At 37.5% G+C, this 13,416-nt stretch overlaps 1 protein-coding gene across 1 annotated transcript in view; it reads right to left on the minus strand.

Annotated features, from left to right (window-relative positions):
- TMPRSS11D (transmembrane protease, serine 11D) overlaps window positions 1-13,416 on the minus strand; it is a 72,522-nt gene that overhangs the window by 46,655 nt on the left and 12,451 nt on the right. Inside the window, exons 3-4 of the mRNA XM_006873781.1 lie at window positions 13,221-13,339; window positions 498-565 (exon numbers count right to left, since the gene is read on the minus strand). Coding sequence (XP_006873843.1) covers window positions 498-565; window positions 13,221-13,339 — 187 coding nt within the window. The remainder of the gene's footprint in view (window positions 1-497; window positions 566-13,220; window positions 13,340-13,416) is intronic.

Below are 13,416 nucleotides of genomic sequence, written 5' to 3' on the forward strand. Positions count from 1 at the left end.
ATATATATATATATACCTTTTATTGTGAATTGAGTGAAGATTTACAGACAAGATCATCAGTTTTACCTTCAACAAGTTGTACACTTTGTTTCATCTCAATGATTCCAATCCCTTTCATGCTTCCTATTTCCATTCCACTCACTGTCCCATCCTTTCTCAACTTGGTCTTTAGGTAAATGTTGCCCTTTTATTTTGAGTGTACCATGGTGAGCATATGTTACAGGTGGTATTGTCCCCCCTATATACCTATCGACTGCTTGGTTGAAAATTAGGCCACAAGGGTTAGTTCTTTTCCAAACCTGAAGAGTAGATGAATGCCACAGTCTCAGGTTCCTGAAGTCTCTTTCTAACCAGCAAATTGAGGGTTATTTTAAAAATAATTTTGAGGTTTGTTCCACATTGTTTTCACTCTATCTGGGACCTTCTAATGTGATCCATTTCAGGGCAGTTGTTATATGCTTACATATCTTTATATTTTTGATAATAATTCTACTCACCTGAGTTTTGTAACATGAGCTCTGATGAACTGGTTTCTTAAATTTGATTCTTTGAATGTTTTACGAATCTGTTGAAAGAAACAGAGATTTTAAAAATGGCTTTCTGTAATTATAATATGTTCTCTTTCTCCTTCCTCTTAATCTTGCAACATGGGACTTGTGGCTAATACTTGAGTTTTAAGTTCCGTTCATTCAGTTCCTTCACAATTACATATGGAATTGACTTAGGTAGGTTATGAAGCATTTCAATGCAGTGCCTATTTCTTCATTTGTTACTCAAATATAATAACAAGATGCTTCTTCACTAGATGCCATATTAAACATTTCAAATATTTTACTCAATGAGAACCATGTTGCTATTCAGTGATTTTCCTATAAGGGTTGTGGCATGAGCAAAGTTAACACTAGGGGAATCTACTGCGACAACTTAAATTGTGTGAGCCCTGTTACTCTCCCTTTTCCCTCCTAGCAATGATCTTTTGGCTGCATGAAATCAGAATACAATGTGGCACTACGGGTTAATGCCCTAGATTGCAAGGTTGGTTTGAACCACAAGTGCAGTGGTTCAAACTCACCAAGTGCTCCTCGAAAACCCAATATAGGGTTGCTATGAGTTGGAATCGACTCGATGGCACTTAACAGCAACAACAAAATATACCGCAGGAGTCCTAGTGTGGTGGTGTGGGTTAATGTGCTGGAGTGCATAGTCAGTTTGAACTGCAACATTGGTGATTAAAGCTCACCAGTCACTCCTCAGAAACCATACAGAGGGGCACTATGGGTCAGAACAGATTTTGACAGCACTTAACAACAACAACAACATACCCCAGGGGTTTTGGTGTGGTGCTGTAGGATAAGCACTAGAGTGCTAACATTGGGGTCAGTGGTTCAAACCCACCAGTCGCTCCTAGGAAACCCTGTATAAAGTTGTTATGAGTTAAAACCAACTCCAGGGCAACTTAACAACTTGCACACAATTGACTGATAAAAGAGCTCTAATCAGGGGTCAGAGTGGTGCCAATTCTGACATGATCTTAACTTCATTTACTGGTTCATTACTAAGTCTTCATGTTAGTGTTATCTTCAAATTGTAGGCATGTTTTTATAAATTAAAAAAAAGCATTCTGGGTCTATTTTCTGATTTGAGGAGGCTTATTTTACTTTTGGGATTCCTGGTGTGGTGCTGTGGGTTTGCTGGTTTGCAACGAACGTCGGTGGTTCAAGTTCACCAGCCGCTCCTGGGAAGCCCTTTACAGAGTCACTATGAGGCAGAACTGACTCAATAGCACTTAACAACAACACCACTTTTACTTTTAGAACTAGATAATATGATCTTTAAATCTACTTGTAAAGGAACTATTATTGAAATATATTGAGAGCAGGTGAAGTTGTGCTGAAGCTCTGATCAGCCCTATATTATTGACTTCCTTCTTTTCCCTCAGGATATCACCATGCACTTGTCCATGACCATCTTCCATAAAAACTAAACAAGGATGTCAGTGCCAATCCATTTCTTAAATAGTCATAAAGCTAAATTCCTTCCCTTCCTCCCTCTCTCTCTCTCCCTTCCTCCTTTTCTTTCTTCCTTCTTTCTTTATTTCATTCTTTTCTCTATATCCCTCACCTCCACCCTACCCCCTGGCCCAAATGATAACACATGTAAAATGGCATCTGAGAATTTTTTTCTATTATGCCAATGAATTATTGGTTCTCCTTGGGATGTAAAACACCATTTTGGAGGTCATCTTATATTGTTCAGTATTGCAGATACCTACTGTACTATTATTTCTGACACTAATGGGGAATTTTAATGATTAATCACATCCTGATGGAAATCTCTTACTTTATTTAGAAAGACCTAGTCATTTAGAACACACTCATAGTTTTGGTACATGTACATTGCTAACAGGTATTTTCAATATTTCTAAATGGCTTCTTTATTTATTCACTCATCAATTTTGGAGCACTTCTTGTGTGATACACCCTTTCTAGCAAGTACTAGGATACAATGGTGACTAAAAGCAGCCTTAGCTCTTGTCATCATAGAACTTATATCTAAGGGGGAAGAGACAGGGACTAATCCAGTAATCTCCCACAAATTATAACTATGATATATACAACAATATAGTAGATTAATTTAAACCAGCCAATGAGGTCAGCCTATCTTTTCAGAGGAAGTGTTTATTAAGCTGTGATCTTCAAAAAGAATTGGATTTAGTTCATGAAGAGGAAGGAAAGAGCCTCAAAGATGGAGGGCACAGCACATACAAAGACCTGCAGTGGGAAGGAACATGTTGAATGAATGAAAGAAGGCCAGTGCAACAGTGGCATGGAAATCCAGGAGACTAGGGTGGTAGAAAGGCTAGAACATTCAGATCTTGTTGGTGTTTGAAGCATTTAAACCTTAATGTAAATAATAGGAATCCACTAAACAGATTTTTAAACAGATTTACAATTTGAGAACAATCTCTCTTGCTACATGAAAATAGTCAATATTAGGGAAAAATAATTAAAATGGAAAGATGAATTATAATGCTGTTTTAGTATTTCAAAGTTACCTGGGTAGACATGGTGATGGCATTTATATAGAGAAATGAATGAATTGAAGGGAAATGTTGTTGCTAAGTGCCGAGGAGCCGATTACAACTCATAGCAACTCTATGTAGGGTTTCCAGGGAGTCGCTGGTGAGTTTGAACCGCTGATATTGTGGTTCAAGTTGACCTTGTGGTCCAGTGCATTATCATGCAGTGCTGCATCAGGACTCCTAAGGGAATATAATGAATAAAATCTGCAGAACTTGATTATGGATTGGCTATTTGGAACATTAGAAAGCAAAAATTCTAGATTTTTGATTTGGATAACTGGATAAAAGGTGTTGTCATTAATGTGGATAGGAATTACTGAAGAAGGCTAAGATTGTGGGGGAGATTGTGAGTTTGATTTTAGAACATAATGTGTTTAAGATGTTTATGAAATAGCCAAGTAGAAATATAAAGCTGACAGTGGACAAGCACGTGCAAAATGCAGCAGAGGCTGGTTTAGAGATACAGTGAATCATTGGTGATAGTTGGTAGTTGAAGTAATGAGAATGTATTACATCTTCTTGAGAGAATGTAGTGTGAGAAGAAGAGGGTGTAGGCTAAAGTTTTGTGGCATTTTAGCCTTTGATGAATGGGCAGAGCAAAATATGTCTGTAAAGAGCACAGGCAAGCAATGGCCTAAGAGGCAGGCTAAGTAAAACAAGTGAATGAATGCCATGGAAATCTCACACAAGAATCACAAACTTACAGAATCCATTTTAAGTTAACACATACTTTAAAAAACTCATCTAGTCCAATGATTTAACTTTACTAATGAATAAACATAGAATATAAATTGTTTAATGTAGTAGAAGATTCTGGGACTAGACCTGTATCTTTATAAGCCTATTATGCTCTTCAGTATCATCACTTTGTCTGTGTGACAAGGAGAATGATGATGCTTTTTTTACCATGGAGAACTGGTAAACATTCTACTGAGAGTCAGGACACTACTACTGTCTGGTTGAATGGACTTTGACAAGTTTCTTAATCTCACAGCCTTGTCCATAAAAATGATCCATTAATTCATATCACAGTTGTAAGATAAAGATTGTTGCTGTTGCTAAGTGCTAATTGTGAATTGGCTCTGACTTATAGTGCCTTGTATAGGGTTTCTAAGCCTGTAAATCTCTGTGGGAGCAGAAAGCCTCATCTTTCTCACAAGGAGCGGCTGGTGGACTCAAACTGCCGACCTGTAGTTTGCAGTCTAGTGCTTGTCCTTCGGAACCATTGTGCTCCCAAGATAAATATTAGATAATATGTTGAAAAGTGCTTTGTAAACTGTAATGCATGACATTAGAGTATTATATCTTAAATGTTCAAAGTGTTTTCATACAAATATAAGTATATGGGATTAACTAGGGAAATCACACATCAGAAAAACTGAAAGGGAAATCTTTCTCTAGCAGATTCTTAAATATAAAGCCATACTACTCTAAATAGTAGTCGGGCTGCTAACGTCAGGGTCAGCAGTTCGAAATTACCGGTGGTTCTGCAGGAGAAAGATGAGGCTTTCTGCTCCCATAAAGATTTATAGCCTCAGAAACCCTATGCAGGGTTGCTAGGAGTTCTAGGAGTTGGAGCCTACTCCATAGCACATAAGCACCACCAGCTCTAAATAGTCTGGGGCTGGTATCGGCAAAAGTTAATCAGTGCGAGAGAGTAGATACAGAAAAAAAGACAGGAAGGAATTTTAGTATATGATAAAGGTAGCATAACAAGTCAATTGCTCTATTTAATGCACCGTATTGAGATCACTGACTAGCTATTTTCATGGGAAAATTGCCTCTCTACATCACTACAACATAATTCTTGAAGAATAAAAAATAAACACTTGAAAATAGAAGTGATAATGCTACAAAAAAAAAAAAATGAAAATGAAAAATTTAAAAGAGCAGTTGTGGTGAGACAAATCATTGTAAACCTGGCACAAAAGCCAGCTATCATAAGAAAGAATTGGTAATTTTGACTACATAAAAAAATTAAATCTTCTAGTTGGCATGAAAAAAGACAAATAAATTATAAACAAGAATGAAAGTTAAGCCATATATTGGAAAAATACATTCAACATAAAGAACAGACAAGTGTTAACTTTTCTGTCATTCACAACAATGTTTTTCAAGTTCGAGGTTTTCTGCTCCCGTAAAGATTTACAGCCTTGGAAACCCTGTACAGGGTCGCTATGAGTCGGAACTGATTCCATGGCACCTAACAACAACAATATAAAAAAAGACAAATACTCCAGTATGAAACCAGAGGAGGTTATGACCAGGAAATTTACAAATGAAATAATTAAAAATGAACATTAAGTGTTCTGTGCTGTCGAGTTTGTTCCTACTCACAGCGATCCTATGTAGGGTTTTTGAGAGCAGCTGGTAGGTTTGAACTGTCAACCTTGCGGTTACCAGTCTAGTGTCTATCCTACAGCACCATTCCATGATAGAGGTAAAGTCTCACTAGTGATCAGTGAAATGCAAATCAAAATAATAATGAGATGATGTCTTTCACTTTTTGTATTTGAAACAATTAACAAGACTTACAAACATCTAGTGTTATTAACAAGGAGCCCTGGCAGCATAGTGTATTAAGAGTTGGGCTGCTAACAAAAAGGTTAGCAGTTTAAATCTACCAGCCTCTCCCAGGAGAAAATTGAGGCTTTCTGTTCCAGTAAAGAATTACAGCCTCAGAAACTCTGTTTACAGGGTCATTGTGAGTCAGAACCGTCTCCACAGTGCTGGGCCATCTATACAGTGTCATTAAAGGATATGGCTGTGGTGCTTTTGAATAAGAACTGGACTGCAGATTGCAAAGTCGGTGGTTCAAACTCACTAGCTGCTCCGGATAAAACCTATACAGGATCGATATGAATTGGAATCTACTTGATGACAGAATAACAGCAACAGTGTTATTAAAGTGGGAGAAGGATGAGGCTTTCCCCTCCCGCAAAGATCTAAAGCCATGAAAACCTTACAGGGTTGCTAGGAATAGGAAAGAACTCATCACAACTATAACAGTGTTATTAAAAAGAAGCCCAGCTTGTGCAGTGGTTAAGTTGTTAGTTCCAACCCACTAGCCACTCCACGGGAGAAAAACCCTGGCGATGTGTTTCCGTAAAGATGACAGCATAGGAGACCCTATGGGGCAGTTCTATACTGTTCAATAGGGTTGCTAGGAGTCATTAGTGATGTGATGCTAATAATGGAGAAGTAGCATATAATACTTTTGTATACTACAGATGAGAATGTAACCTGGGAAACATATGGAGTGCAGTCTAGAAATTAACATAAGTATTTAAAATGAATAAACCTTTATAATGATATAGATAAAGAATTGACTAAATACATGCAGTTGTTGTTCTGTGCTGTCAAGTTGGTTCTGACTCATAGTGACTTGGTGTAGGGTTTCCTAGGAGCAGCTGGTGGGTTTGAATTGCCAACTGTGTGGTTAGCAGTCCAGTACTTATTGTATATTACCACACCAGGCCTCCTAATAATGGGAAGAACAGACTAAAAGAACTTGAAATAATTTGTGTGAATACTCTAGCCTCAATTGTGGACTGCATATAGAACAGTATGAAAAGGGGGTGTGGGGGGAAGTAACTTTACAGTATAGAAGACTGATAAACACTATCTCAGACATGTTACCAAGGTTAGCATCTACAGTAAAAAGTCAGGCTGATAGTATATACCCTTGAAATTATAATGAAAATGGCACTTTTCCTCTGTTCTCTTCCTCCCCTGGACCCAGATCCCAGTCTATCTATGTAAGAACAGAAAATATATATGTGAATATTCTACAAAATACTTGGTCACTATGTCTCATAACTGTAGGGTTAGAAATAACAAGGAAAATCTATTAAACTGACACAGCCTAGAGCAGTCTAAGGAGACTTGACTACTAAATGTAATGCATGTATCCTGAATGAGGTCCTAGAACAGAATGAAGATATTAGGTATAATTAAAGAAATCTGAATAATCTGAGTATATGGAATTTAATTAATAACAGTGTATCAATATTGGTACACTGTATGGCGTGGGTGTGGTGCTGGAAGATAAGCACTAGGCTGTAAGTGTGTTTGGATCACAAGGTCAGTGGTTCAAATTCACCAGCTGCTCCTCAGAAACCATATATAGGGTCATGATGAGTTGGGACCAGCTTGACAGCACTTAATAACAGCAACAACAATAGTAACAAATGTACCAAACAAATGTAAGAAGTTAATGGTGGTGGTGGTGGTGGTTATGTGCCGTGGAATCGGTTCCGATGCACAGTGACCCTGTATAGGGTTTCTGAGGAGCAGCTGGTAGATTCAAACTGCCAACTATGTGGTTAGCAGCCCAATTCTCAACCCACTACAGAAGAGCTCCTTTACAAACAGTACGGAAAAAACTCTCTGTAGTGTCTTTGCAAATCTAAAATTATTCTAAAATAAAACAAACAAAACTTAACTAAAAAGAAAGAAAACATTAAATAAAACCTCAGTAAGCCAGTTTTTTATCAAGTCACTTCAGATTCAGGGTAATCTCATATATGTAAAAATAGAACTGTGCTCCATTTAAATTTTTTTGTTGTGGTAAAATATATATAGCAAGCATTTTTTGTTGTGGTAAAATATAGATAGCAAACAATTTAAACGTCTGCTGATACTTGTTAAGTGCTGTTGAGTTGGTTCTGATTCATAGCAGCTCTGTATACAGTTTCCGAGGAACAGTTGGTGGGTCTGAGCAGTCAACCCTGTGGATAGCAGTCCAGGGCTGATCCTACAGTTCCATACCAGGACTCCACTCAGGATAAGAGGACTGGTGAAATGAAATATTGTAAACATATTTATTTAAAGTGATACATTTCCTGGTTTGGCACTGTGGATGGCAGTACAAACCCATCAGCTGCTCCTCAGAAACCCTACATAGGCTCACCATGAGTTGGTACTGACTCAACTGTACTTAACAATAACTATTTCTAAATTTGTTGATATTCAAATATTCATATGACATATTTGTGAGACAAAAGGATACATAGCATACAGTTTAATTCTATTGATAGAAAATTATGCACACATATGTTGTGCATATATGATGTATATATTTTGCATAAGAAGTCCACCAAAATCTTAATAATGCAGATTTTGTATATTTTTTTTCTTTTCTACATTCTCTTGAATTAATAAATTTTCTGCATGCTTGTGCATTATCTTTATGAGATAATTTGCTTATTATTTGGGATAGTAAATACTTTCCAAAGGTGCTGGTAGTACTTTTCTAAATAAATTTATTTAGTTCATGTCTTTTCAAATTACCAAATATTATTGTGGCTTATTATAATCCTTTCCAAATTAGCCATTTGCACTTTTACATTTGTTCCATTAAGGGCGAGCTGACCTAACATATTTAATCTGTTCTAACAATAACTGAGTGACCTCATTAGGATTGAGGACATCTCTGGAATTTTGCTGTAACTACAAACAGGTGTTTGAAACTGAAGAAAATGAAAACAAGTCCACGAGAGCCACAATGTGACCATGGATATAGCCCACGTGAATTTAGAGATCATTTGAAGAACAGATTTGATACATTAAACATTAAAGACTGAAGATCAGAGGAGTTGTGGGATAACATCAAGAACATTGTACATGAAGAAAGTAAAAAGTCATTAAGAAAGAAAGAAGGAAATGATCAAAATGGATGTCAGAAGAGACATTGAAACTTGCTCTACAGCATAGAGATGCTACAGCAAATGGAATAAAAGAGGTGGTACAAGAACTGAACAGAAAATTTCAAAGGTCAGCTTGATTAGATAAAGCCAAATATTACAACAAAATGTGCAAAGATCAGGAATCAGAAAATCTAAAAGGAAGAACACGCTCAGCATTTCTCAAGCTGGGGGAACTGAAGAAAAAAGTAAAGCCTGGACTTTCGATATTGAAAGATTCTCTGGGTAAATTATTGAATACCGCAGAAAGCATCAAAAGAAGATGGAAGGGATACACATAGTCATGTATGAAAAGGAAGTGGCTGATGTTCAACCGTTTCAAGAGGTAGAATATGATCTAGAGCCAATGATACTGAAGGAAGAAGTCCAAGGTGCATTGAAGGAATTGGCAAAGAACAAGGCACCAGGAATTGATGGAATACAAATTAAAATCTTTCAAGAAAGTGATGCAGCACAGGAAGCATTCACTTATCTATGCCAAGAAAATTGGAAGACTCCTATCTGGCTGACTGATTGGAGGAGATCCGTATTTGTGCCCATTCCAAAGAGAGGTGACCCAATGGAATGTGGAAATCATCAGACAATCTCTTTGATATCCCATGCGAATAAAGTTTTACTAAAGATAATACAGAAATGACTGCAAGCATACATTGACAGAAAACTTTCAGAGGTTCAAGCCGGATTCAGAAGAGGCCATGGAATGAGGGGTATCATTGCTGATGTCTGATGGATTTTGGCTGAAAGTTAGAACGATATTTACCTGTGCTGTATTGACTATGCAAAGGCTTTAGATTGTGTGGTTCATGACAAGCTATGGACAACATTGCGAAGTATGAGTATTCCAGAACACTCAATTGTGCTTATGAGGAATCTGTACCTGGACCAAGAAGCAGTTGTTCCAACAGAACATGGGAAAACTGGATGGTTTAAAATTAAGAAAGGTATATGACAAGGTTGTATTCTTTCACCATACTTATTCAACTTGTATGCTGAGCAAATAATCCTAGAAGCTGGATTATATGAAGAAAACTGTGGCATCAGGATTGGAGGAAGACTCATTAACAACCTGACATATGCAGATGATACCATCTTGCTTGCTGAAAGTGAAGAAGACTTGAAATATTTACTGTTGAAGTTCAAAGAGCACAGCCTTTGGTATGGATTGCATCTCAATGTAAAGAAAACAAAAATCCTCACTACTGGACCAATAAACAACATTCTTGTCAATGGACAAAAGATTGAAGTTGTCAAGGACTTCATTCTTCTGAGATCAACTATCAACACTAAGAAATCAAGCGACATAGTGCATTAGGCAAATCTGCTACACAACTGCTTTTTAAAATGTTGAAAAGCAAAGATGTCAGCTTGAGGACTAAGGTGCGCCATGGTATTTTCATATGTATGTGGAAGTTGGATAGTAAATTAGAAAGACCATAGAAGAATTGATGTTTTTGAGTTATGGTGCTGGAGGAGAATATTGAAAGTGCCATGGGTTGCCCATAGAACCAACAGATCTGTGTTGGAGGAAGTGCAGCCAGAGTGCTCCTTAAAGGCCAAGACGGCCAAACTTCATCTCTCATACTTTGGACATATTGTCAGGAGGGACCAATCCTGGAGAAGGGTATCATATTTGGTAAGGTGGAGGGTCAGCGAAAAAGAGGAAGACCCCCCGGTGATATGAATTGGCAAAGTGGCAGCATCAATGGGCTCAAGCGTGGCAACAATAGTGAGGTTGGCCCAGGATCGGGCAGTGTTTCATTCTTTTGTTCATATGGTTGCTATGGGTTGGTACCGACTCGATGACACCTAGCAACAACAACAACAAACAGGTGAGTATTAATTCCTCAGAATGAAACAGTGATTCCTCTCAGTCTACACCCTTTTGGTTGTTTTCCTTTATTCAAGTTAAGTACACACCTGAAATACTCATTTCAAGGTGTATTGGTGTGGGTATGAGGAGAACTACATTATAAATACCTACATTCTCAGACTGGTGCCCAGAATGTGTATTTTTCTAGATGATTCCTCAGCAAAGTTAGGAAAGTCCATTGGTTTGAACTCTAACCAATGAGATCTCAAAGTACACATCATATAACAAAATATTCCTGCACACTTCTAAGAACAGGTTGGGAGCCAAATGTAGTGAGTAAGGCAAAGAGGATTACTTCAGTAAGACTTTGATGGAAGTTTTATCTGAATTTCCACATTTTCTGGAACATTTTCTATTTTATATTCTAAGCATTTTGAAACTTGCTTAATATTCAATGAATGGTAAACTGGGCCTATGAAGACAGGATCTATTTTTGTATGTCTATAATATTTGACAGAGTTAGTATTCAATAAATATATATTGAAGGAATAGGAGATTGTCACTTCTAGCATCTTAAACTTATCCTTTCCAATTTTAAACTTACCTCTGCTTCCTATCCTAGCTTTTCTTCCCAAACCATTCTAATTCAGCTATTTATTCCTGTATAATTAAATACTTAAAACGAAACCAATTTCCTTTGTTCTAATGATCTGGTAACTTGGCTTCCAGTACAGCTTGCTTCTAGGGAAAAAAACTGTGTTTGACACACTGATGATTAAATCCATCAACAATGATAGTTTTCATTATGATTAATTTAGTGGTTTTTAAAGTATGGCACTTGGGAACTTGGTTTAGAAATGCAAATTCCTAGATCTACCCAGACCTACAGAATCAGAAATCTTTGTTTTAACATATCTGCCAAGTGATTCTTCTATATGCTAAATTACGAGAACCACTGGGATGATTTATATTCTTAGGACTCACTTTAGGGTGAAGGGACTCTGGTAGCACAGTGGTTATAAGTTGGACTGCTAATCTCACAGTCACAGCGGTTCTGCAGGAGAAAGATGAAGCTTTCTGCTCCGATAAAGATTTACAGACTCAGAAACTCTCTCTCTCTCTATAGGATCACTATGAGTCAGAACTGACACCACAGCACATAACCACCACCACCTCTTTTAGGGTGAGTGAGTAATCCGAGAGGTCAACTAATCCTTCAGGGTTGAAGGACAGACACTCTGCTGTGGTGATACACAAATGTTAAGGACCCACATGTGAGGTGTCCAGACAGACAGGCAGTCGGCCTCCTCAAATCAGAGTCCAAGCTTGTTTTGTATACACTAAAACCTTTTCATATCCAACACTCGATGGACTGTCTTGTTTTTCCAGGTCTTGCAAACATTACCCCCTTGACGGGTGTAGTTTTACCTGTAAGGTGCTCAGTAGAATAGTGGGTTACCAGTTGGGCAGAAAACCTCCAGTTCAGTAGTTCAAATCTAAACCCTTTACAGAATCACTATGAGTTGGACGTGACTCCACAACATATTACCATCACCACCACCAGTCTATCTACTGCTATTGCTGGAAAATAGTGAGTTTTTCTTCTCTGGCATGTTTTCACTTTGCATAGAACTTCCATTTAAACTTCTGTGTCTATTGTGCCAAAGTATATCGATGTCCAGACTACATCATTATTGACATACAAATATATCTTTAGGAACATTGGTGATCAACGGGTTAAGCATTGGCTTGCTAACTGAAGGGAGGGTGGTTTGAACCTCTATCTGCTCTGCTGGTGAAACATGAGACAGACTATTTACATAAAGATTTACCATCTCAGAAACCCAGAACAATTCTACTCTGTCCTATAGGACTGTTCTGAGTTGGAATTGACTCAACAGCAGAGGTTACCTTGTGTATTTAGTTAGATAAGAAAAGCGGAGAGAAGACCAAATGAAAAATATTTAAAAAGGCAACACCAAGTGTTGTTGTTGTGTGCCGTTGAGTTGGTTCCGGCCCATATCGACCCATTACAAAGTTTTTTGAGGCTGTACATCTTCACTGGAACAGAAAGTCTCATCTTTCTCCTGCAGAGTGGCTGGTGGGCTCGAGTGGTCGACCTTTTGGTTCCCAGTCCAGTGTTTATTCTATGGAGCCACTGTGCTCCCATATCAAGGGTTGCTGTGGTTAAGTGCCGTCCAGTTGGTTCTGACTCATAGAGTCACTTTCTAGGTAAAGTGTTTCCGAGGAGCAACTGGTGAGTTTGAACTGCTGATCTTGAGGATCAAACTAACTTTGTGGTCCAGTGCTTATCCTACAGCACCACATCAGTTAGTAACAATAAAATATTGTCTTGCCTAGGCAATAGACTGCTAATCTCTAAAGTCATAATCAAATGGCACACATATTTATTTATTCATGGTCCTAAAACTTTTATTACTCTTGACTTTAAGAATTGGTATACCAATAAATTAACTTGGAAAATACACAGCGAAGCATATCTTTCATCACTAAGGGAAGGAAAATATGCAAAACATCTAACAATTGAAACTGTATGATAAGTATCAGGCTCAATATATTCATTTTATAATGGAATAAAGAGTAATGACAAGCATTAACTTACCATAGATTCAATTTTTCCACTCAAAGTCCTATATTCCTGTGTACCTGGTGAATTTAACTGATCAGTATATTTGACATTTAGGATGTGAAAGCTGCTACGGTAAAAGTAAGATTTTTGATCTGTTAAAAGAAAAAAATGACAGAGTCAGTTTGGCATTAAAAATAGTTTAATATTTATATTATTTTAGATTATCAGG

The sequence above is a fragment of the Chrysochloris asiatica genome, unplaced genomic scaffold (assembly GCF_000296735.1).
Source record: "Chrysochloris asiatica unplaced genomic scaffold, ChrAsi1.0 scaffold00254, whole genome shotgun sequence".
Lineage (NCBI taxonomy): Eukaryota > Metazoa > Chordata > Mammalia > Afrosoricida > Chrysochloridae > Chrysochloris > Chrysochloris asiatica.